Source organism: Tiliqua scincoides, chromosome 2 (assembly GCF_035046505.1).
Source record: "Tiliqua scincoides isolate rTilSci1 chromosome 2, rTilSci1.hap2, whole genome shotgun sequence".
Classification (NCBI taxonomy): domain Eukaryota; kingdom Metazoa; phylum Chordata; class Lepidosauria; order Squamata; family Scincidae; genus Tiliqua; species Tiliqua scincoides.
The window spans coordinates 243506880-243533934 of record NC_089822.1 but is presented as its reverse complement, the minus strand read 5'-3'; the positions used below and the strand labels follow the sequence as shown (position 1 = coordinate 243533934).

The 27055-nt window shown below is 43.6% G+C and overlaps 1 protein-coding gene across 3 annotated transcripts in view; it reads left to right on the top strand.

Annotated features, from left to right (window-relative positions):
• Positions 1-27055, top strand: part of PTPRG (protein tyrosine phosphatase receptor type G) — a 659913-nt gene that overhangs the window by 538545 nt on the left and 94313 nt on the right. For 2 of the 3 annotated variants that reach the window (XM_066613930.1, XM_066613929.1), the window contains exons 9-12: positions 332-516; positions 2590-2698; positions 5134-5183; positions 6942-7857. In XM_066613930.1, coding sequence (XP_066470027.1) covers positions 332-516; positions 2590-2698; positions 5134-5183; positions 6942-7857 — 1260 coding nt within the window. The remainder of the gene's footprint in view (positions 1-331; positions 517-2589; positions 2699-5133; positions 5184-6941; positions 7858-27055) is intronic. The other variant, XM_066613931.1, reaches the window with a different exon arrangement.

Genomic DNA, 27055 nt, shown 5'->3' with positions numbered 1-27055 from the left:
GTGAAGTAATTTTATGTAGGTGTGTTTGAGCAGATTTGATGGAAGATGACGTCTAGCTATTTAGCTGATGCTTTTGTTTTCTCCCTATACCTTAGCAAAGTGGTTCCCAAACTAAGTGCTGCATTCTTATGGAGCACCCCAGAATGTACCTAGCAGTCTCTTTTCGGCTCTCCCAGGTACCATCATCTGAATCACATGGTCCTGTGCAGTTCAAGATGACTGCACCTGGGAGATCTGGGGATTGCAGCACTGCAACAAGGCATTGTGATTGCAGCAGTTTGGGAACCGCTGCCTTAGCAGAATGTCACACCTTTTTCTCCTTTCTGTTTAGTTTGCAGTACACCTCCTGTAAATATGAAAGTGCAACCAGTTAACAGAACAGCCTTGCTGGTGACCTGGAACCAACCAGAGATTATCTATCACCCTCCCATTATGAACTATATGGTATCCTACAGCTGGACTAAAAATGAAGAGGAAAAGGAGAAGACCTTCACCAAGGACAGTGACAAGGACCTGGTAAAACTACAGCATCAGAAATTGCCATTAGTGTTAAGATAGCCTTACTCTGTCTTTCCTCAGTAGAAGGTAGGGGTGTGAAGCATTTGGGCCTTAAGCTATTATTATTTCTACTTAATTCTGTTTAAATACAGAAGGTGTTACTTGGTATCTACATGCCATTTCACAACATGAAAACGTCTAATTCTTCGTCTCTGGTTTTACAAGAGTAGAAGGAATGGTTAGGCAGATTCTTCACCTTATAATGCACTGAAAACTCATCAGTTTGAGAACTATTTTAGTGTGATGGAGGGTCAGGTTTTAAGTGGTGTCCTACCTGTTAATTTATGCCAAATGCCTAATCCTGAAAAATACTAAATGAAGTTCAAACTTTGTGCTGTAAGTAAGACATGGAAAATATTCTCGAGAATCTCAATGTTAGCACAACCATTGCAGGTTTACAGAATTTAGCTTTCAGAACTATCTGTGCTGTGGAATATGTGGCTTTGTAAAGAAGTCGTGGACTTCATGCAAAAACTAGATGCAAGGCAGTCTGAATGTGGATTGGAATATCAATCTAGCACTTAAGATAGGATCTACTTGGCATTCCAGTTGCTGCCCAAGCAGAGGCAAGTGACAACTGTACAAGTCTTTAAAATTCCATGTGTATAGAATCACAGTGACATATTCCATTTTGAAAAGGCTCAGTTTATTGTTAATCAAAGCAAGCTTCTGGAATAATGAAATCAGTAATTGTATATGCACATAAAAATGCAGCTGGAATGAGTGAAATTTCTAATGACAGTTATCTTTTCTCCTTCTTTGCAAATACACACTCCTTGGGTACCATTCAATCAGTTATAGAATAATACATCTCTTATTCTCCGTTAGATTGAGGTTCTTTTACTTAATTTTCATTTATATTTTCAATTCCCCCCCCCCACTAGAAGTTGTTATCTGGGTCACATTAGGGAGTGATGTGCTGCATGAAATCAGAACGCAATCTTCTGAAAGGCATCCAAGGTTAGGATGTATTATAAACTCAAATTTGTTGATATTTCACACTCTTAAGGGAGATTTTCTTTTAATTAGTAGTAAGAACATGCTGCATTAATCTGGAAAAAGATATGATCACAAACTCAAAGAACTCTCTCCTGAGAATGGCTGTTGCACAATTTCCATTCATTTTTGTTATTTTAGAATTGATTGCTTAGCCATTACGGATGCTGTGGTAATTGGCACTTAGGAGCCATGGTTTCTAGCCAGCACCAGTCTGTGGCCAAGAGGATGCCAGACCAAGTGATTTTTTTCCTGAGTATTTCATCTGCTACTCCATGTGTATCATTTCCTGCACCTTCTGGGTGCTCTTTTTGAAACTAGTACCTCTCTTCCCTATGGAAGAAATATTGGAAATCGGAGGGCGGCATCTCTGCCTTCGCTGGCCAGCAAAGACAAGTGGATAGAACAATTCTTAGGATCCACAAATGCCTGGAATACAAAGAGAGAACTAACCTTCCCTCCACTACTGTGAATAGAAATCTGAAATTTGAATAGAAGTATGTTGATTTTATCATTTGTCTTCTTGAACAAATGATTACAAAAGCATTTTTACCTCAAGGCAAAGAAAGACAGTCTTATTGACAACAAAGCAAAAGATAAAAATCTGGAGAGTGTCAAGCAAGGTTCAGTTCATCAAGTCATTCCTAAAACTTGGTGGGAACAGCTTATACCTCATATATCAATATTTCATACATGCTGTTGACTCCCTGTTGAAAACAAAATGCCAGTGTGAATTTTCACAGTTTAGGGTCCTGACTATCAGCCACAGGTTTTTTTCCTTATATGCAACAAAGCATGCTGAGAAAGACTATAGGTAATTCCTGACCAAATTGCTACTACATATACTCAGTGGAATTTTTCCACTTCTATATGTTGTTTGGCACCGTTCCTTAATCCAAACCCACATCTAAGACATGAGTTATTCTTTCTAAATATGCCTCTTGTAGAAAATGTATTCTTTATGTTTTGCTGACTGATCATTCAGAATCCTGTTGGGAGGGATAAAACTGAATAATATCTATTTTTTTTAAACAGAAAGCCATCATTAGCCATGTCTCACCTGACATCCTTTATCTGTTCAGAGTTCAAGCAGTTTGCCGAAATGATATGCGCAGTGATTTTAGCCAGACAATGCTCTTTCAAGGTAAAACCATGGGATTTTCATTTTCTCTTGTAACATTCCCTCTACTAATGAAAATATGCAGGTAAACAGTTATGGCGGACCATGTGGTTTTTTGTGGCAGACCATGTGGTTTTTAGGAGATATTCTTCTGTCCAGTTATGAACATATGAGGTTAGTAGAAACATACTTTACATGAGAAAGTTTGGCTAATGTGATTCACAGATTAGCAAACTGTCAAGTTTGAGTCTTTTTCCTTTGGGCAAGGAGGAAAGGAATTGAGCCCTGACTGGCTATAGGTTTGTCTCTACATCCCATTCTCTTATGCCAACATTGGTTTATGTGTTTTAGCAGGGAGGGAGGGGGAGAGAGAGAGAGAGACTGCTTTTCTGCACACTTGGGTTCTCTCTCAGTATGGAGTACTCTCCAGTCATCTCTGGGGCCTGCCTTTTCATTCAGTACATCTGCATGTTCATTCCAGTGTTCACTAATAGGTGGAATGATAAATGTTCTCAGCTAAATAATCAAACTTCATTACTGAGGATTCAGCATATTACAGGTGCTTTATTATTTTTATTTACTCATACATACATGTACTCTGTGTGTGTGTGTGTGTGTGTGTGTGTGTGTGTGTATATGTATTTCTATAAATAGAAATGTATATAAATAACAAAGTATAAAGCACCTAAAGTTTTCTAAGAGGAGTAGAATCATACCTCGGCATCTGTGGGGGTTCCATTCCCCAGTAGATGCTGAAACCCACAGATAAATCGTCCAAGTCAGGGTGTCCAAATCTCCGTATGTGACCAGAGCTGTTCCTGCACTAATGTAATGTGAAAAGCTGCAGTTGAAAGTGGAACTTGGCAAGGATTGAGTGCATGCGCTTGAAACCCTGGGGTGTGCACAGGGAAATTGTTGGATCCTGTCCAATAACTCTTCAAAATGTTTCTACTGCCACCTTGTGAGACTTATTTGGCACAAAGCAACTTTTGAGTGCAAAATGCTGGGTAAGCAAGTCTTTCAAACTTGTTCTTTCTATGGCTAATCTTTTTTTAGTAGACATTAATTGCTTGTTCAATATTTGTCTGTCATATACAAACTCCAATTTGTCTAAGTAATATGATAGGTTTGACATAATAAATGGCACTATAATACTGAAGAACAGATAACTGTTTCAAAGCAAAGGCCATTGGCATTTACTGCAGTTCTTTTAATACAGTGGTCTAGTCCTCATGATCTCTTACTCTGGTTTCATTACATGAGAAGACTATTAATGCTATTGCATTGTTTCAAAAGTGTTACAAGAGGGCCATGTAATTCTGTTTTATATAACTGGCAATTTCTGGAATATACCTGTTTATAGGTCTGTTGACCAGGAGTCTAACAGTGGTGACCAGGATGTCTAAGGGCCCAATACTACCCTATTTTCCAGTGCTGGTGCAGCTGCAATGCCGCCCCAAGGCAAGCAAGCAAATCTTCCCTTACCTTGTGGAGGCCTCCATAGCTACCCTCCCACCACAAGATGCAGTGCACACCCCATTGGCATGACTACACCAGGGCTGGAAAGGTGGATAGGATTTGGCCTTAAGTGTGGTGAGCAGGGGGTCTAAGTGGGGTGGTCAGGCTATGCAAGTGACTGCAAGTGATAGGCTGAGCAAGTGGTAGGGACAGCTGAATAATATAGTCCTCCTAGAATGGAGAATTTCCCAATATTGTTTTCCCTCCAAAGTGTTTGTTTTCTGAATGTCACAGGTATACTGCTTCATAATGGGCTGCAATCCCAGGATCCACTGTACCTATGTTGTAATACTTACAATGTTTCTACTGGTAACAGCAGTCTGAAGTGGGACAACTATCTCGAGAGTAGTTACCCAATCTTAGTTTTACTTCCAGAAATAGACACTTGTTGCCCCTATAGAACACCAGTCTAGGTCGTCAGAGACCATTTTGTATTTATTTAATGCCTGTAATTTGTGCTGACAAGAACGTGTGATCACCTGTACATTCCAGATGGTGACATCTGACACCCTAGAGGTAGGAAGGTGGCAGGGAATAGGATAAACAGATGGTAGGAGATAAAAAGAGGAGTTGAATTGTGAGACTAAGGGCACAGTCCTAACCAGGTCTACTCAGAAGTAAGTCCTATTGTGTTCAATGGGACTTACTCCCAGGAAAGTGAGGTTAGGTTTGCAGCCTATATCTTGTGGATATTGTGCTAAAAACAGAGTACAATCAGTGAGAACTCTGCCTCTGGAAAGAGAGTGGAACAATGCTTAGGAAACCCTCATCCATAGAAATCAGCTTATTTATATTTTCCTTATTCCTCCATTTGCATATTTTAATTGTACCTCTGTGATCTTTTAAAAAAAATTTATTATCTTCCATTCTAAAGTAGCATTTAGGAAGTAATTTTTGAAGTTTTATAATCCACTTAAACATTCTTCTTTTTTGTTCCCCAGCTAACACAACTCGAATTTTCGAGGGGACCAGAATAGTAAAAACAGGAGTGGTAAGTTGTGGAAAATAAGTTATTGGAATAAAAGCATTTGTTAAGCTGTGGCAATGTCTTCCCCAGCAGGTGGCAGCATAATGTAGTGAATTCCAAAACAATAAATCCTAATTTTAATCTAGAGATTCCAACAGTATTTTGAGATGCCTTTTAACACTGGTTAACTCAGAAAGCCTTCATATAATCCTGGGCTATGATGACATGTTTACCTTTTGTAAATAAGTAATTAATGTCAGTTTCCCAGGAGCATTCATTGTAAACTAAACTTCTCTGTTTGGCACCGAACAACATTATAAAATATTTAGCAAAACTGTAGACTGAATTGATGTGGTGAGAACATACTGTCACTGTTTTATTTCTGGTTTGCGAACTGCAAAATGCTACCCAATCCCTTGTGAAGGACCACAGTCAGCAGCAAAACATTCTGAACACCACTGAGACAGATTTTCAAAATTCCTTCTCACATTTCATGGGATTAATAACATAAAGCAAGCATCCTAAAGCTTTCAGGGTGCCTTTTTGTTGGGATAGGAGCCTGTAAAGGAACTGTATGTTGCATAAATCTCCCCCTTTTCTTTATCAAAATCTTTCCTCCCCCAGTTATGGTCAGTGTAACTCTCTCCAAGTGTATAATGTGAGCATTGATCTTGTGTACCATGAATGAAATGGCAGCTTCTGCTGTCCCTCACAACATTCTATGTGGTTTCCATCAAGCCACATCTTCAGGATTTTCCATCCTACCTATGTAACACAAAAAATGGAATGAACACAAGATCGCAAAACTGGAAGTGGGTTGCTATCATATTTTTAAAATGTTTTGGGGCGTGGGGAACCCTGCAGAGGGCTCCGCAGGGCTCCCCACACACCCCCGGACATTGCTGTGGACAGGGTAAGTAAAAAACAAACCCCTGTGTCCCTGGCCACAGCATGATCATTCCAATTGTGTTGACACCACCCCACTCGCATCAAGACTTACCTCCGTTCTCAAAGCAACCCCCTTTAAGAAGCACTGCGTTAAGACCTAATGGGTGAACAGATTGTAGCAAGTGTAGATTTGCAATTTTTCTCTTATTTGATGGAGAAATCTTTTAAGGACATAATTTAACAAATCATGTTACACAACATCGCAATCTTAGGCATGTTTACTCAGAAGTACCATTGCATTTAATGGGGTCGAGTCCCAGAAAATTGTGTATAGCACTGCAGACCAAATGTGTGATGCAATTCTTTGCTTCATTTGTTATCCAATTAATTAAGAGCTGAGTGAAAACATCCTAGCAAATGAAACTCGGATAGTAATCTCCCAAAGATACCAAAAACAGCACACCATGATTGAAACTTGTTAATGTTTGGCGCAAAACACGTGCGCAGGCACACACAAATAAGTGTTTCTAAGCCCCATTGATTTTCAGTAAGAGAGATTTGTGCATGTGCTGCTTAACTCTCCCATTGAAATCAATGGGATTTTAAAAAAAAACTTAACATTGGCTTGATTGTGCCTGAATAAAAGTAGGCCGTTTTGTAAATTGTTACATTTAATAATGCTAGAATCTGTGAAGTTCATTGCTATAACCTAATTGATCTTTCAGATTTAAAGTAAAAAGCTAGAACTTTGGCAGTGTTTTGGAGACAGAAAGGTCTCTCTCAAATATAATATAGCTGATTTTTTGCCTTTGGTATTGTTTTATCTTGTCTTTGTGTTATTAACCAGCTAGATTTAACCACAATTGTTTAAATATACTTGTCTTATTTAAACAGAGTAATGGGCAGAATGGAAAGTTTGGAAAGAAAAAGAAAACAAAAGGAAAAAAGAGCCGAGGTAGCATGTCAGGTACCTCTACTGACGCTCTCTCTGCTGTGTTTTCTTCTCTTGTTCCCCCTGGTGATTTCTTCAAGCCTACAGCTTCTCCTGCACCTTCAGCTGACATGGCTCCCATCAGTTCTGGATCTTCTACTTGGACTTCCTCAGGCCTTCCTTTTTCCTTTGTGTCCATGGCCACTGGCATGGGGCCTTCCTCTAGTGGGAGTCAAGCGACGGTGGCCTCAGTGGTCACCAGCACCTTACTTGCAGGCCTTGGGTTTAGCAGTAGTGGCATTTCGTCTTTTCCTAGTACTGTTTGGCCAACTCGCCTCCCCACGGCTGCTTCGACCACTAAACAATCAGCAAGGCCAGTTGTTGCTACCACTGAGCCTTTAGCATCTCCGGGATCAGACAGTGATTCCACTCTCACAAAAGATAACGAAGGAGCAGAGGAGAGCGAAAAGGATGAGAAAAGCGAAAGCGAGGATGGTGAAAGAGAGCACGAAGACGAGAGAGAAAAGGATTCGGAAAAAAAAGAAAAAAGTGATGTGGCAGAGGCTGCTGAAGTCCAGAATAACACTGACGCTACAAACACTACAATTGCTCCTAACAGGACTATGGAGGAGGGAGGGATTAAAACTATAACTGATCAAGAGCAAAGCCAAAACATTTTCCCCACAAGTAGGACTCCCAGAGGAGAAGGAGTAACAGAAACAGACACTCAGTCCAAAACAGTTCCTTCCACCCAAGTGCCACCAGCATTCACAAATGAACAATATACCGAAACCATTTCAAGGAAGCCAGAGGCAGCATCAACCACAGAATTTCCAGATGAATACCCACCAGATAACAGATTTATTACCATTAACCCAGGTGAGTGATTTTTGTAGGGGCTGGGGGAGGGCAAAGGGTGGAGTTAGGCGCTGGAAGTGAGTAGAAAAATTCAACCCAATGAAATGCCGTTGTCACTTTTCAACTCTGTTGGAAGTGTTGTTGTGTCAGCATTTGGGCTTATGCTTTCAGATGGACCTCATTGCATGTTCTAGAGAATCCTTTCATAGATAATCCACACACATGAACAGTACATATGAAGTTTTATATTTTGAAATGCTGGTAATAACAATCTTTCACAGTGTACCATAATTTCTGCCTTGTATCCTATAGTCAGCAGCTTTCCACTTATTAATTTTTCAATATGGAGATTAATATCCGGGTCAGAAAAATTATCAACATCCTAAATCTTGAAGTACAAAATGAACAGCTTTCGTTTAGAAGTGCATGTCTCTTCATGTGTCTACAGTCTTCTAAGTTCCACCTGTTTATCCTGAGAGAACTACTGCTTAAGAGAGTTTTTTTTTTTTTTTCTGGAAATGCTGCTGCAAATGTTACCACCAGAGAATTTACTTAACTGCAATGAGTGCAGGCGTATTTTGATCAAGGTTGCAATCTTTATGACGCTCCATTTGAGGATCTTTTTTCTCCAAGTTCTTTTGGCAGCCTCTGCATTGTTTGCAAACTCAGGTGCATAACACACACTCCCTTTACCCTGTCTGTTACTGCTTGGGTTTCCTTCTACATGTATCACATGGCAAACAAGGCAGCAGATTATGTAGTACAATACTGGTGCTGACCGGGTAGATGGGACTCGTCAGCCTAGGAAGTCAGCTCATCTAAGAGAAGGAAACTCTGACCTCAAACCTCCACTGCCTTGTGGCTACATCCAGTTCTGGAAAAGGCTTCAGGAGTCAACCTCGAGGCAAAATCAGGAGCCGGTGTCCCTTAGGCAGTTCATGGCTGAACACAGTCACGTTCTGGCAACTCCTGCGACGCCGCTGGAACCAACCGTATTGGCTTCTGCCTTTCCATTGGACCATTCCAGCGACGTGGAGAGGGGGGATTTGCTGCATGGGTAACAGCCTATCCTCCATACCTTCTTTACCCAGGCTTCGCGCACTGGAGAGGACACTCCAACTTCGCCATACGGCGTCGGCACAACACGGGAAGCAGCAGTTTACCGGTTATAAGTCTTTGCTCGATTGGCGTAGAGCATGACGCCAGGGGCTGCTTCCGACGGTGGGAGAGATCATTGCATCTCATTGGGCAGCTACCGCCCGCCTTAAGCTGGGCAGTCCCCAGCCAGTAAGGTGTTGCCTCGCCACGGTCCGTTAACCTCATGGGGTGCGTGGGGTTTAGGGTGAAAACCGACAAGCGGATCGACAACTCTGCACCATGCAACAGAAAACAGAAAACTACTGCCCTAAAGCTGGGCACCTGGAACGTTAGGACAATGACACCTGGCTTCTCTGATGACCTGCAAGAAATAGACGATGCACGCAAAACAGCTGTCATCGACATGGAGCTGAGCAGACTGCAGATGGACATCGTCGCCCTTCAAGAGACTAGGCTGCCAGATTCCGGATCTGTCAAGGAGAGAAATTTCTCATTTTTCTGGCAGGGAAAACCACCAAACGAAACCAGGGAACATGGCGTTGGCTTTGCGGTCAGAAATACCCTGCTGAAATCCATCATCCCACCTACTGTGGGAAGTGAAAGAATTTTGTCCCTGCAGCTCCAGTCATCAGCAGGACCTATCACTCTCATCAGTGCTTATGCACCGACTCTGTCGTCTCCAGCAGAAGCCAAAGACAAATTCTATGATGACCTGGCCACCACTGTCAAGAAAATCCCTGTAAAAGAGCCATTGTTCATCCTCGGCGATTTCAATGCTAGAGTTGGTGCTGATAACAGTTCATGGCCCACTTGCTTAGGTCAGTTTGGCACTGGGAGGATGAACGAAAATGGCCAACGCCTGCTAGAGTTTTGCTGTCATCACGGTCTCTGTGTCAGCAACACGTTCTTCAACACAAAGCCCCAACATAGAGTCTCTTGGAGACACCCAAGATCAAAGCACTGGCACCAGCTCGACCTGATCCTCACCAGATGCTCCAGCCTTCCCAGCATCAAGATCACACGCAGTTATCATGGTGCTGCCTGCGACACTGACCACTCCCTGGTGTGCAGCAGAGTGAAACTGCAAACAAAGCAACTGTATCACACGAAAAAGGAAGGAAGACCTCGCATTGATACCAGCAAGACCCGGGATCAGAGAAAAGTGGAGGAATTTGCACAAGCGCTTGAGGAATCTCTTCCAGGCCCGGCCGACGCAAACGCATCCAACAGATGGGAACATTTCAAGAATACCGTTTACAACACCGCCTTGTCCATATTCGGCAAAAAGACCAACAAGGCGGCAGACTGGTTTGAAGCCCACTCTGAGGAGTTGACACCAGTCATTGAGGAAAAGAGGAGAGCTCAAGCAGCATACAAAGCCTGTCCCAGTGAGCGCAACCTGCAGGTCCTCCGAACTGCTCGCAGCAAAGTCCAACAGACTGCCAGGAGATGTGCTAACGACTACTGGCTCCAGCTCTGTTCCGAGATACAGATAGCAGCTGACACGGGCAACATCAAGGGGATGTATGATGGTATCAAGCAGGCCCTAGGTCCAACACAGAAGAAAATTGCCCCTCTGAAGTCTGCCACAGGCGAGGTCATCCAGGATCGGGCGCAGCAGATGGAACGCTGGGTGCAGCACTACTCTGAGCTATATTCCAGAGAAAATGTAGTCACCGAAGAAGCACTGAACAACATTGAGTGCCTGCCTGTGCTGGAAGAGCTTGACAGTGAACCAACCCTAGAAGAACTTCACGTGGCCCTGGACTCCCTTGCCTTTGGCAAGGCACCTGGAAAAGACAGCATCCCTGCTGAAGTCCTAAAATGCTGCAAAGAGATCATCGTCACTGAGCTGCATGAAATCCTCTGTCTCTGCTGGAGAGAAGGTGGAGTACCTCAAGACATGAGGGATGCAAACATCATCACGCTGTACAAGAACAAAGGTGACAGGGGTGACTGCAACAACTACCGCGGCATCTCTCTCCTTAGCGTTGTAGGAAAGCTGTTTGCCCGAGTTGTACTAAAGAGGCTCCAGGTACTTGCAGAGAGCGTCTATCCAGAATCGCAGTGTGGATTCCGAGCCAACAGGTCCACCACTGATATGGTATTCTCCCTTAGACAACTGCAGGAGAAATGCAGGGAACAACGACAGCCACTCTTTATAGCCTTCATAGATCTCACAAAGGCTTTCGACCTGGTCAGCAGAGACGGCCTCTTCAAGATTCTCCCCAAGATTGGATGTCCACCCAGGCTCCTCAGCATCATCAGATCTTTCCACAAGGACATGAAGGGCACTGTTGTCTTCGATGGCTCCACATCAGACCCTTTTGACATCCGAAGCGGAGTGAAGCAGGGCTGTGTTCTTGCACCAACCTTGTTTGGGATTTTCTTCGCTGTCCTGCTGAAGCAGGCCTTTGGAACTGCAACAGAAGGCATCTATCTCCGGACCAGATCAGACGGAAAGCTCTTCAACCTCTCCAGACTGAGAGCAAAATCCAAAGTCCAGCTGAAATGTCTGCGTGACTTCCTCTTTGCCGACGATGCAGCTGTCACTACCCACTCTGCCAAAGATCTCCAGCAGCTCATGGATCGTTTTAGCAAGGCCTGCCAAGATTTTGGACTGACAATCAGCCTGAAGAAAACACAGGTCATGGTTCAGGATGTGGACTCACCTCCCTGCATTACAATCTCTGAGCATGAACTGGAGGTTGTCCATGACTTTGTGTACCTTGGCTCAACGATCTCCGACACTCATTCTCTCGATACCGAGCTAAACAAGCGCATCGGTAAAGCAGCTACCACGTTTTCCAGACTCACAAAGAGAGTCTGGTCCAACAAGAAGCTGACGGAACATACCAAGATCCAGGTCTACAGAGCTTGCGTCCTGAGTACACTTCTGTACTGCAGCGAGTCATGGACTCTCCGCTCACAACAGGAGAGGAAACTGAGCGCTTTCCACATGCGCTGCCTCCGACGCATCCTCGGCATCGCCTGGCAGGACAAAGTTCCAAACAACACAGTCCTGGAACGTGCTGGAATCCCCAGCATGTATTTACTGCTGAAACAGAGACGCCTGCGTTGGCTTGGTCATGTCGTGAGAATGGATGATGGCCGGATCCCAAAGGATCTCCTCTATGGAGAACTCGTGCAAGGAAAGCGCCCTACAGGTAAACCACAGCTGCGATACAAGGACATCTGCAAGAGGGATCTGAAGGCCTTAGGGATGGACCTCAACAAGTGGGAAACCCTGGCCTCTGAGCGGCCCGCTTGGAGGCAGGCTGTGCAGCATGGCCTTTCCCAGTTTGAAGAGACACTTGGCCAACAGTCTGAGGCAAAGAGGCAAAGAAGGAAGGCCCATAGCCAGGGAGACAGACCAGGGACAGACTGCACTTGCTCCCGGTGTGGAAGGGATTGTCACTCCCAGATTGGCCTTTTCAGCCACACTAGACGCTGTGCCAGAACCACCTTTCAGAGCGCGATACCATAGTCTTTCGAGACTGAAGGTTGCCAATACTGTATACTGGTGCTTTTCAAGACTCACAGATCACTCAACACAAGGGCAGATCTACTTTGAGGGAAACTGAAAAAAATGTTTGTTTCACTTATTGGTTAATCTTAAAGATGGCGTCTTGTTTCCCATTTTACTTGTATGTCTACATTGAACCTGTTTGTGTTTATATGATGTGGCCCAGTGTTTGTTTACTGCTCAGATCGGAGACATTGAATATTCTTCCTTGGTATCCCATGTTGTTGGCAACCTTCAGTCTCGAAAGACTATGGTATCGCGCTCAGAAAGGTGGCTCTGGAACAGCGTCTAGTGTGGCTGAAAAGGCCAATTCGAGAGTAACAATCCCTTCCACACTGGGAGCAAGTGCTGTCTGTCCCTGGTCTGTCTCCCTGGCTATGGGCCTTCCTTCTTTGCCTCTTAGCCTCAGACTGTTGGCCGTAACTTGCCTATACCTGAATGGCCTAATCTTGTCTGTGATGGCACAGGATGTAGGGCTGCCACTGCAACGTCTGCTGCATCCTTGTCTGTGGACAAGGCTGGTCAAGAGGGGTAGGAGGAGAAATACTTACCTTCCTGGCCTCCACATGCTCCCTGATGGGACTCTTCAGATCTGTGCCAGCTCTGTTGCTGTGGGGTGTGTCTGTCTTGGAATGGGGGTTTGGGATCTAGGGACCCCTGGCTCCACTGTGACCTGTCTCACCCTGATTCCTACTTCTTTCCTGCGCCTTTGCTGTCAGAACCCCACCATTGCACGCTGCAGCAGCCATCACTGTGCATGTGTTATGTCACTACAAGCGGTCCACAGGATTGGGCCGTAAGTTCCCAATGTATGTACCAGTTCCATTCAAGAGCTCTGTCTAGAAGTCATATACATACAGGGAGGGTCTATATCCACAGATCCTGTATCGGTGGTTTCAGGTATCTGCACCCCCCACACTTCCTCTAGAGGCAAGGGGGGGCTGTGGCCCCCAACACCCACTGTGCTCCCTCTGGGTTCCCCTTGCCTCTGAAGGGTCTTCTGAGGCCCTCAGAGGTCATATGCAATGGCCCACAGCCGCTGCTTGTAGAGGTAAGACAGTGGGAATATTGCCAATGAGGAAAATAACAAACATGTAGTTGTTAGAAATATTTTCTTTTCATCATGAAAAAGTTCTCAAAGTGGTCTATATATCAAAAGGAATAAGAAATAGTTAAGGGGCTTACAGTATTAAGCACACACACACAAGGGAGGCACCAGCAAACAGCCACTGGAAAATGGCACCATGCAGGAATGAATAGGGTTAGGTAGTACATGTAAAACAGTAATATTAAACTACCCTAAAGGTATTATGTATACATAACAAACAGAAGACACTAGTAAAGGGCGAAGACCATTCTTTAAAAGTGAATGTCTCAGTCAAATTAGGGAAACGCACACACAAAGGATTTTGAGGAGCAGCTGGATAAAGATATAAAACCACAATTTTGTTTTTTCAAATATATAAGGGAGCTGCCAAAGAAACCACGGGGCTCTTGGACTACCAGTGTGTAAGGGGAGCACTCATGGATGACAGGATAAATGAGTTCTTTGCATCTGTCTGCATAAAAGAGGCTATTGGAGAGAGGCCAACACTTGAATGGGTGATGAATTGGAAGAAAAGTCGCATGTTGAAGTGTCCATAGAAGATTTTTTGGAGCAAATTCACTGATACAAGGAGTGACCATCCAACCACACCAGATGGCATTCGCCCAAGAGTTCTAAAATAACTCACATATGAACGTGCTGAAATACTGACTCTGGTGTCTTAACCATTTTCTTATAATCCACTGTATACTAGAGGATTTTAAAATGGTGAATGAAGCACCAATCTTTGCACAAAAACACACCCCATAAATTATCCTAGAACTATATAAACCTGATGAACACCTGGCCTGTTAATAAAACATAACTTTAACATTAAATTCATACACCTTAAGAGAGAGAAAGCATGGATCGGGATTCTGTGATCAGATTGAATTATAGAAGTATTGAAATTCCGATCTGTGGGCTGATAATATTCATGCCCAAGGGTCCTGAAGGCATTGAATGGGCAAATCTCAGAACCAATCTCTATCATGTACAAGCATCTATGGCAGCGCTCACCAAACCACAGCCCATGGGCCAGATCCTACGCAGCAGATGTATTCCTGCCCCATGTGAGCAGTGCTTACCATTCCACTGTGTTGCTCACAAGAAGCCTTTCCATTGTTGTCACGTGACTATCCAGATAGTCGCGTCTACCTGGAAATCCAGGCACAACACCTGCTGGGCTGGGACAGTGGGCTACAGACACAACTGTCCAGGGTATCACACAATGAAGATGGAGGAGCTTCTTGTGAGCCATGTGGCAGAACGGTAAATGCTAGTTTGAACAGTGGCCAGTTTAGCGCAGCAGAGTAGTCGCAAGTTTGGCGACCACTGATCTATAGGGAAATGATACAGTCCCAGAAGATAGGAGCAAGCATAGTGCCTGTTATTAGCAGTCCTCATTTGTATGCAGCCCAATTATATCCAGTTCTGTGTAGACGTAAGCATCAGTACTATTCTAAAGAATCACTGAAATGTATAGTGGGAATATATACTTATAGTGGGAATATATACATATAGTTGAAATGTATAGTGGGAACCCAAGAGGGCACAATCTTAACCCACTTTCCAGCACTGACATAAGGGCAAAGCAGCTCTGAGGTAAGGGAACAGACATCCCTTTACTTTGAGGAGGCTCTGTGACTTCCACCTAACTGCAGGATGCAGCACATGTCCCATTGGCACAACTATGCCAGTGCTGGAAAGTTGGTTAGGATTTGGGCCAGAGTTGCATAGTTTCCTGTGGGCCTGCAGAGGGCACACTGACTGTTCTTGGATAAAGTATCAGCACGGTGAAGCAGTGCAAATAGTTCTGCTATTGTTCCCTTTTCATTGCATATTTCAGTGGAAAATGTACCAGTAGCTGTGCCCAAAAAGTTGGAACCTATTTTATGACAACGTAGGCGTGATTGGTTGAAAATATTCATATACCACTTTTCCAAAGTTCAAAGCAGCATACAGTGTAATTTTATAAAAGAAATAAAGTACTGTAGTAAAACACACAGCAAACAATCATAATAAAAATAACCAAGAACTACTATAACTCTATCAAATTAAATGCCTGCCAGAGTAAAGAAATCTTGTCATTCTTTGGAAGAAATAGACAGGTACAAGCTCTTCCTCTTGTTCACAGGCAGACCATTCCAAAGGAATCACTGGAATTTCTTATTGATTCCCACTTTCCCCAATGAGAATGTCCCACCATTCTAGTTCTAGAGGGTATACTTACTTTAAGGGACGTTTGCAACCCTCCTGGGCCAACGCAAGAGACTTGTGCCAGCCCAAGGTGCACTCAGGATTGTGCCCTTAGTGTCACCTCTTAAGCGGTGGTTCTCTTATACCTAACAATTACCCCTGTTCAGCCCACCATAGCATCTTTCCCACTGGCTGTTTACCGGTGTCTCTTTCGTATTTGTTTTCAGATTGTGAGCCCTTTGGGACAGGAACCATCTTTTCTTTTCTTTTGTTATGCAAACCACTTTGTGAACTTTTTGTTGAAAATGGTGTGTTAAATTTTTTATAGCAATTTCACATGTCCTTACACGTAAACCTAGGTCAATTGGTAAGGAAGGCTGGGTAGTTGGTAGTCGCGACTACTTTTGTACATTGTATGCTTCCTCCACCACCCCACTCTGTAGGAATAAAATATGTTCATTATGTTCATAAGTGGTGGAAATAACCAGGAAACAAATCCATAAGTAAATATTTCTGTTTATTTATTTAAAATATTTATACCGTGCCCTTCTTCCTAACAACAGGACTTCAAGGTAGCTGACAATAAACTTAATACACAAGAAATGTGAAGTTTGTTTTAGAAAGTAAAGATGACCAATGAAAGGGTGTGCTATGGCTGGTCAACTGCTGCTGCTGTTCAGAAGTTCCTGTGCTACCTAGCAACAGAGCCAGGTATCACCAGATGTTTTTGTTGAGTGGGAAAGCATCTTGTCAGTCAGGTAGACAGTGTGTAGTCTTAGGCGGCTTGCAGCTTTTAGTTCTTCTCAGTAAGAGAGGGGCCTTACGAAGCCTCTGGTGGGTCAGTGATGGAAAAAAAATCTCCTTTCAAGATCTCAGATGGTACTTCTAGTGCTGATTAATGAATAATATGAAATCATTAAGTGTTTTTTAAAATTGAAAATATAATTTATGAAAGTTGCATTTTAAAACATTGTAAATACAGCTGTCTCTTTTATATGTCCTAAACTTCAAACTAATGTTATATAGCTACATAAGCAAAACCAAGTGTTGATATTTTTCCAAGGACTTTTCTTATATGACTTTTCTAGCTCCTTTCCTTGAAACCCCTGTCAAAACCTAGAATAGGTTTTTCTAAGGTACCCTAACCTTCTTCCTTTTATTTCCAAATGAATTATTTCCTGCTCTTCCATTGCACACTTGTCTTTGCCTCTGCACTTGTCCTGTCTAACTTGAACAATCAGCCAGTGTCTGTTCTGTGTTACTTTATTTGCTGCTAAATTAAATGTTTAGTAATTGTACTAATCAGACATCTTGTATTCATTACTTTGTAAACCTATCGCTCAGTTATTCACTTACACGGGCTGGTGAGAACATTGTCAGTCCATTACCTGCTTGGGACTGCCTTGTGCAATCAGGTGTCCCAGGAAGGCTGGTTGAAACTATCTCCATGTAGTGGCTTTTTTGACACAGCAAACTACTTTTGTGACTTACCAGCATGTCATGCAAATTAGCATTCATGTGTAATTTATCTTCACACTGTTGCCTGCGAGCTTCCATGAGAAATGAGTGGCGGCGGCATGGAGGGGAAGCATATGAGGGGGCCGAATTGATGAGCAGAAAATAGTTTTCATCTGGAGCAGCTACCGAAGAGGCCGCTATATGGAAGCTGTGTATATATGTTATAATCACATCTGTTTTCTTCTGTAGACTTTGATAATGTTGTGTCAGAGTCCACAAAATGCTTTTCTTCTACACTCACATTCTTTTAACTGATACTTTTCCACCATTGCGGATGGACAGGAGGTCTGGTCTAGAGGGTAGAGCCTCCGTTTGCCTGAAGATAACATCCGCAGGTCGCCAGTTCGAGGCCACCGGCACCGTGCGACCTTGAAGCAGCTGACAAGCTGAAGCCGAGCAATTCCATCTGCTCTGAGCGTGGGAGGATGGAGGCCAGAATGTTGCGACCAGATCAGAAAGAAACATCTGAATGTTGTGGTTCTTGGAAGATAGAACCTTCTTTCAATTGTAAAAATCCCTACAGGGATTTAAATAGCCTGCCTATGTAAACCGTCTTGAATAAAGACCAAGAAAGGTATATAAATATACCTTTATATATATATATATATATATATATATATATATATATATATATATATATATATATAAAGTTATATAAATATAAATGTATATAAATACCTGTATTATTATTATTTATTTTTATTATTTTTTTCTTTCCATCTTGCCTGGTAGGGCGCTGCCTGCGCTCAATGTTTGTCATGCCTCACAAGCAAACTGGAGCTCTTTTAACCCATTTCTGCCCAACCTGCAGGTGTACACAGTTGATCCCTGTTGCACATATGCAACGTTGGGCAGAAGTGGCTTGTTATGCAATTCGGCTCTGTGCCCCTCCCCACTGAAAATGTCTCTGAATCAGTGTAATCAGATGCTATGACAGTGTCACCATCGTTAAAGTATGTTGCTACAAAGAATGGCATAGGCAATGGGAAGAAATGCTGAGCCAGGCTGAGGCAGGTGAATTGCTGTAGAACCGTACATTGTGATGCAAACAAGATCTAGGCACATATAGCGCCAGTTCTCTCTTTATTATTTGGTATTAGTGCTAAAACGAAATATGTGTATGGAGTAGGCATAAAAGGTACGTCCTGAAAATTCAGCAGTAGTGAACATAGTAGTTGTAAGAAAGGTCCTTCTGGATTAGGCCCAAAGTATCTGGCCCAGCATCCTCTTTCCCAGAATGGTCAACCAGCTATCGCTGGGCAATCCTCAAGCAAGAAATGAAAACAGTCCCCTTTCCCACTATTGTTCCCCTGAAATTAGTATTCAGTGTTTGTGAACTGGGAGGTAGCATATACCTACCAGGGGTGTCCAAACTTTTTGGCAGGAGTGCCATATCTTATCTCTTTGACACTGTGTCAGGGGCCAGGAAAAAAAAGAAATAATTTACATTTCAAATTTGAATACATTTACATAAATGAATATATTAGAAATGGAACTTATATGAATGAATGAAGGTCTTGCAGTAGCCCAAGGCCTTTAAAAGACCTTGCACAAAGCAAGACTGGCCTTTCCTTCGCTGCCGCTGCTGCATCACAGACATGAAACACCAAGCAGTGGAGGGAGCCGTCATCCACAGCTCACACGATTGGTCAAACAGTCGCCCTCACGCTGAAAGCAGTTGCATCGACTCAGCATGGTCTCCTGCCAGTCTCTGAAGGACTAGAGGCTCATTGGAGACTGGGGGCTCCCCATGTGCCAGATAGGGAGTCCCCGAGGTCCGCAAATGGCCCCCAGGCCAGGGCTTGGGTACCCCGATCTAGACTATCACAACTAGTAGCTAGGGGAAAAAATTAGGCTTCTGCTTATATTTTAAAGAGACACATGCATAGTTCTACATGTGTGTACCGTACTGCATGTACAACTCTGAACTAGGCCCCCAGTGGCTCCTTCCTGCTCACCGCTGATGGTTTTTTTTACCCTAGCCAGCAACCACCACCCCCAATTACTAGGCAATGATGGGTGGTGGCAGTTTTACTTTCTCCCACCCTTGGAGGGTGGGAAGTAGAGGAATTGCCATGTCCTATGGTCGTTTTCATTGCAGGCTTTCCCCCTCCCACCAGCTGATGGGATTTCTCCCACAGTATGGTCATTGGCTATTGAGGGGGGCAGGAGAAGAAGGAGCTGCTGCTCTTGGTCAAGAGACAATAGCAGGTCCTTGCTGAAAGTGTTGGTTTTTCACCAAAATGTTTAAAACCAACTTACCTTCTGCTATAGAGAATAACAATAGAAAGAAATTGGTGGGGGGTATGGATTATGTCAACAGATCTTCAACGTTGGGACTAGGCATAATCGAATGAGAATCTAATTGGACTGAATAATAAGGGTAATTATTTAGGATGATTTCTAGGATAATTTCTGAGTGTGTTTAGATTTTAGATTTGGCTTGTCATATGGTGGGTATTTTGTACTTTGAGATTTTAATAGTAAAAAAAATAGATGCATGGATAAATAGATATGTGCATTAAGTACAAGAATATGTTGTGTTTGTTTACTTGTGGAAACAAAACTTATATATGGAAGTTAAAATCTTATTGCTTTCTATATCTGAAGTCAGCAAACTCATTTACTTTCAGATAAGCAACAGGGCTACCACGTCTGGGGCTTTCTCCCCTTATATATGTAAAGATTAAAACCGAGATAGGCCTGGACATGTGCCACAACAGGACTCCATCCTTCACCTTCCTAACCTTCTATGCTTACTCTACTACCAAGGTGTTACTGTATGTATTAAGGCTTTTTAGCCTCTGTGTAGAACTGTGGTGCTGAATGAATTTCAGTTGTATGGAATCTTTTTTTTTTTTTTTTAACAAGCCTGAGGTTGTGCAAAAGCCTTTGGGATAACCTCATTAAGATAATTAAGCATCTGTGTGGGTTTTCTTTTTCTTTCTTTCTCCATATGTGGCAAGAATTATCAAGTTATAATTTTTATGATTCTCAAATATTTTGCATTGCAGCTTATAGAAGCCTGCAGTCATTCAGACAGTTTGCATGCAGATAAACAAAAGAATCAGACCAGATTTTGCTGGCAGACTGTGTACACACAATATGACATTGTAGAAAAGTCTTGCCAGTCTAAACAGCAACAGGATTTACTAAGGTGTACAGAGAGAAGAAAGAAATACCTGCAGCTAAATGGTAAAGAATATATTCTACTGCTGCCTGTTTTATTACTGCAAGTAAATCATTTTAGCTAGCCAATGTTTATGGGTTTAAAAAGCTCTCAAGTGCCCACTGTTATACTGAATGGAAGCTACTGCATTGGAAGTAGTGTACATTGGTCAGTTTGTGTATTTCTGTGTATAAATCAGCACACAGGATTTCATATTCTCATGGTTTTTTGAGTGCCCTCCAAGTAAATGAATTGACAGCACTGGCTGGTGGTATTCTCGATTCAGGTTACATCTCTTGTCATATTTTATGGCATCTGCCTGTCTGCATTATTAGAAAAATGAGAAATAAATATTGTCTCTATTCCAGTAGTTTTTGCAGCATCAAGATGCTATAGAAAGGAATTTTCATTCGGGTATATGCCCCAAGATGATACTTTCACACATTTACCAGTTATGCTGAGTGATGTTACTTATGGAGAATACTCCTGCGATTGTTCTCAGGGGTTCATTATGATGGGCAGTCAGAGGGGCAGGAGGTCTAGATGATTGTCAAATATATTTTTCTTGTGTTGACCTCTGCCCATAATCCTTGCCATGGCACCCTTAATTATCTTGTGAAAGTCCTGGCCCAGATTGCAAAATGGGTGAAAAATTGCTGAATGAGGTTGTCTCAAGAAAGCAGTTATGAATAAGCGACACATTTCAGTTTGTGGAGAAGTGGCTTTCACAGTGTCGGTGATCACGCTTAGGTAGGGCTCCCTGAAGCAGATACACTGCGATAGTTTTTCTTTCTTCCTACTGGGATGAATTCCAAGACAGTAAAAGGCAAACTGAATTAATTCAGCAGTGACATATGCCACAGAAAAGTGTTTGCATTTCTTAGCAAAACTGGAATTTCTTCACCCTTTATATATATATATATTAAAAAAAAACAACCCAAAACAAAATTGGGCAACATTACAGGCAGGCTCCATTATAAGAACATAAGAACAGCCCCACTGGATCAGGCCATAGGCCCATCTAGTCCAGCTTCCTGTATCTCACAGCGGCCCACCAAATGCCCCAGGGAGCACACCAGATAACAAGAGACCTCATCCTGATGCCCTCCCTTGCATCTGGCATTCTGACATAGCTCATTTCTAACATCAGGAGGTTGCACATACGCATCATGGCTTGTAGCCCGTAATGGATTTTTCCTCCAGAAACTTGTCCAATCCCCTTTTAAAGGCATCCACGCCAGGTGCCGTCACCACATCCTGCGGCAAGGAGTTCCACAGACTTACCATATGCTGAGTAAAGAAATATTTTCTTTTGTCTGTCCTAACTCTCCCAACACTCAATTTTAGTGGATGTCACCTGACTCTGGTGTTATGTGAGAGTGTAAAGAGCATCTCCCTATCCATTCTGTCCATCCCCTGCATAATTTTGTATGTCTCAATCATGTCCCCCCTCAGGTGTCTCTTTTCTAGGCTGAAGAAGCCCAAACGCCGTAGCCTTTCCTCATAAGGAAGGTGCCCCAGCCCAGTAATCATCTTAGTTGCTCTCTTTTGCACCTTTTCCATTTCCACTATGTCTTTTTTGAGATGCGGCAACCCGAACTGGACACAATACTCCAGGTGTGGCCTTACCATAGATTTGCACAACGCCATTACAATTTTTGCTGTTTTGTTCTCAGTATTTGTCTACAGCTGCTGAGTTGCCTTTGTTTGGAAAGGAAAGTTGAAAATGCTGGACTTCTGTTGTTGTTGGTAGGATGCAGAGAAATAGAACCGTCTGTGTCTTTCTGTTGAAAGTACATTTTCTTCAGCATTACTCAGCAGGCCACCTCTTTATAGGCTTCTCAGTGCTAAACCCCTGCTGGTTGCCCAGATGTACTGTGGCCGACTGCTAGCACTGAACACCACCAGTTACTTCTGCTGGTATTGTTTTGTATGCTTTTGCATATTCTCTATTTGCAGTTAAATATGTTCAGATTGGCTGTTTGGAAAGCCATTTTCATACATGACCTCCTGTGCAAACGTACCCCAAAATTTCCACCTGCACTTCTTAATATGGTGGTATGGGAGAGGTCCTGCTTTCCTTCTGATCCATTCTTAATGTAGACTTCGTCCAAAATGAGGCTTTGTAATACATTAAAAGTAGAAGCAACTAAAGTAGGCATTCTCAACTGGTGTTAACATGTACCACTAGTGGTACGCTGGACAGTATTGGGTGGTTCATGCAGCACTCACTGCTCAGCAGCGAGACTGAGTGCAGTGAGCACTCACTGCTCACCAGTGAGACTCAGCAGTGAGACAGTGACAGAAGCTTCTAATGATGGTACGAGGCTCATCCCAGTGAGCAGGGCTCCAGTGCACTATGTTCTTGCACTTGAAAAAGCCCTCCTGCCTGCTCTGAACCTCTTACTGTCGATGGAAGCTCCCATCACAGTCTGCAAACCTAGAAGTCACTGGTGATGACATCATTGCCAATTACTTCCAACAGAGAGCATCGGAGCAAGTGGTACGTTGGGGGAGCAGCATTGAGAAATGCTGGACTAAAGGTTTAAACAAGTGTTCATTTCTTATTTTTTCTTGCATTAACTTACCAGTGAACGGCCCACAAGGGAGGAGGTCATACTGAGAAGTCAGCAGCCCTCTGATTCCCCCTGATTTCACCTGCCCTGCATCATCTGGGATGTTTCTGTTCCTCTTGCTATCCCCACTAGGCATCAAAGTTAAAGATCAATAAGTCACCAGGCCCTGATGGCATCCACCCAAGAGTTATTAAGGAATTGAAGAATGAAGTTGCAGACCTCTTGACTAAGGTATGCAACTTGTCCCTCAAAACGGCCATGGTGCCAGAACATTGGAGGATAGCAAATGTCACGCCTATTTTTAAAAAGGGAAAGAGGGGGGACCCAGGAAACTATAGGCCGGTCAGCCTAACATCCATACCGGGTAAGATGGTGGAATGCCTCATCAAAGATAGGATCTCAAAACACATAGACGAACAGGCCTTGCTGAGGGAGAGTCAGCATGGCTTCTGTAAGGGTAAGTCTTGCCTCACGAACCTTATAGAATTCTTTGAAAAGGTCAACAGGCATGTGGATGCGGGACAACCCGTGGATATTATATATCTGGACTTTCAGAAGGCGTTTGACATGGTCCCTCACCAAAGGCTACTGAAAAAACTCCACAGTCAGAGAATTAGAGGACAGGTCCTCTCGTGGATTGAGAACTGGTTGGAGGCCAGGAAGCAGAGAGTGGGTGTCAATGGGCAATTTTCACAATGGAGAGAGGTGAAAAGCGGTGTGCCCCAAGGATCTGTCCTGGGACCGGTGCTTTTCAACCTCTTCATAAATGACCTGGAGACAGGGTTGAGCAGTGAAGTGGCTAAGTTTGCAGACGACACCAAACTTTTCCGACTGGTGAAGACCAGAAGTGATTGTGAGGAGCTCCAGAAGGATCTCTCCAGACTGGCAGAATGGGCAGCAAAATGGCAAATGCGCTTCAATGTCAGTAAGTGTAAAGTCATGCACATTGGGGCAAAAAATCAAAACTTCACATATAGGCTGATGGGTTCTGAGCTGTCTGTGACAGATCAGGAGAGAGATCTTGGGGTGGTGGTGGACAGGTCGATGAAAGTGTCGACCCAATGTGCGGCGGCAGTGAAGAAGGCCAATTCTATGCTTGGGATCATTAGGAAGGGTATTGAGAACAAAACGGCTAGTATTATAATGTCGTTGTACAAATCGATGATAAGGCCACACCTGGAGTATTGTGTCCAGTTCTGGTCGCCGCATCTCAAAAAAGACATAGTGGAAATGGAAAAGGTGCAAAAGAGAGTGACTAAGATGATTGCTGAGCTGGGGCACCTTCCTTATGAGGAAAGGCTACGGCGTTTGGGCCTCTTCAGTCTAGAAAAGAGACGCCTGAGGGGGGACATGATTGAGACATACAAAATTATGCAGGGGATGGACAGAGTGGATAGGGAGATGCTCTTTACACTCTCACATAATACCAGAACCAGGGGGCATCCACTAAAATTGAGTGTTGGGCGGGTTAGGACAGACAAAAGAAAATATTTCTTTACACAGCGTGTGGTCGGTCTGTGGAACTCCTTGCCACAGGATGTGGTGCTGGCGTCTAGCCTAGACGCCTTTAAAAGGGGATTGGACAAGTTTCTGGAGGAATAATCCATGACGGGTTACAAGCCATGATGTGTATGTGCAACCTCCTGATTTTAGAAATGGGTTATGTATCAGAATGCCAGATGCAAGGGAGGGCACCAGGATGAGGTCTCTTGTTATCTGGTGTGCTCCCTGGGGCATTTGGTGGGCCACTGTGAGATACAGGAAGCTGGACTAGATGGGCCTATGGCCTGATCCAGTGGGGCTGTTCTTATGTTCTTAAAGTTAGCTACAGAGAAAAGGGATTGGTTGCCATCCTCAGCCCTCCTCAATTGCCGGGGTTAGTTTGCAGAAGGCTTTTTGAGCTGAGGTAGGGACCTACTAGGCCCACCCCTTTCTGCTCTGACCTTTCCTTGTCTTCCCCCTCTGCCATTTTCTTTACTCTTCTGCAGGCCCTTGAGGGATGAGCCTGGATCCAGCCAACCACCTTTCTGTCAATGCATTCAGAGTGGTTTATTTATATCCCATTTTTCTTCTGTCGTGGAGTACAAGGCAGCATACAAGGAGTTTCTAAATAATCATCCATGCAGGCACTGAACCATACCTAAACCCAGTGCCACTGCTATGCTGCCAGGGTCCAGGGGCTCAAATCTGCTCTATGCCCCTTCCAGAGATGGGGACTCGAATCAAGAAAGTGCACATTTTTCACTGACTCGGCGACTTGTGAGTCATGCATGTGGAAGACTCTGAAAAAGACTTGAGTCAGGGCCCCATGTGTGCTGACTTGAGCCTGCCTGTGTCTGGGTGTACCTGCTTACTGTTTTCACTGTGTGAAAAACCTTGTGGGACAGCATTCCTACCAGGCGAGCAGCAGGGAGGTTCCAGCCGGGAGGCAGGAAAGGGTTAGTGTTGCAATGAATGGGGGGAGGTGGGACTGGGCTCTCTTTTTCCCCCCTCTTAGATAGGAAGGAAGGAACAGGATGAACATTGGAGAAAGGATGGGCATTCTAATATTTTCATTGGCTGAGATAGAGTAGGAGGAGGAGCCAAGGGGGTTGTTGTCTTACAATTGGCTTGAGAAGCCCAGGGAGGGGGAGGAGGCAGGGATGGATGGAGGGAGTTCGTAGTGATCAGTTTGCATCGCATGGCTGGTGGGGGCAGAACAGAGCCTCATTGAATGACCCGCTGCAGTGGAACTACTTCTGAGTAGGGCTGCAAAGGATCAGGTCGTCCTGGTAAACCTCGCCGCTTCTACGTGTGACCTTCCTCTCTCTTTCCACTTCTGTCCCCACTCTCTTCCTATCCCTTCCACCCCGTTTACAGATGGGCGGGGACATCAAGGGAGTGAGTAAAGAGAACACACACAAACCCCAGCAGCACCTCTGTTTTTTTCATGGCAGTCTTTAAAAAGGGGACAACTTGACTCAAGTCTTTTAGAGTCTTCTGAGTCTAAAGGGTGACTCAGAGAGTCGGAAATTGCCCCCATTATGACTCTTTTTTGAGTCGATTCATGGGGGGGTGACTTGGTGACTTGACTTGAGTCAAGCCCCACTGGATTTTCCCATCCATGGCCCCTTCTAAGACAGAACTTGGAAAATCAGACCACTAAAAATCAGCAGTTTCGACATACTCAGGAAAACTCCTTGGTATGCAGAGTATCTAATGTTTTTATAAATTTATTTTTAAAAGCTTTTATATAGTCCTTCTTCCATAGGACCGAAGGTGTTATACAACAGAATAACAACTGCAAAAAATAAAATCACAATCAATAAATTCATCACTAAATCAAAATACAACAACCTAAGCTGTTGCAGCAGAATATACAGCAAAGCAAAAAAAAACCAAAAAACTGAATGCTAATATCAAAAGCTTGCAGTGTGAGTGCCTGCATGACTCCAAGGGCATTTAAAAGGTGGTGCTACCCTGCTTCTTGTGGATGACAGTTGTACTGCCAATGAACTGGGCACCCAGACCCCTGCTTCAAATTATGATATAAGTGTACAGGAGAAGGTAACACTTCAGGTACCCAGGTCACAAACCTGGTTTTTCAGGGTCAAAACTGGCATTAAATCCTGTAGGGGCCTGCACAAGCTCGATCAGTGTAGGTGTAATAGGCTTCTAGCCACTTAATAAGCTTGGCAGTCATGTTTTGAACTTACCGATACTTTCAATCATTTTCAAGCACAGCTCCACATAGAGTATGTTAAAGTAATCCAGGCAACCTGAAAATGGATGACTGTAGGTAGGTATGTTTTCTACAGGAATGATTTCAATTGAGCCAAAGTTGGTGGAAGAGAGAGAAGTTGAAAGCCACTGCTGTGGCCAAGTTGCTATGAAATCTTGGGAAAAAGCCTAATATTGGGCTCATCAAAGTATTCCCCTATGTATACCCTCAATGGTATTTTGGGTTTTACAGCAGCCATTAGTGTTGATGGTTCAGGGCTAGGTGGGCTTTCTGATAGGCATGAATCCTGGATTATAGTCCAACCTGGACACCCCCTGATGCCCCCTGT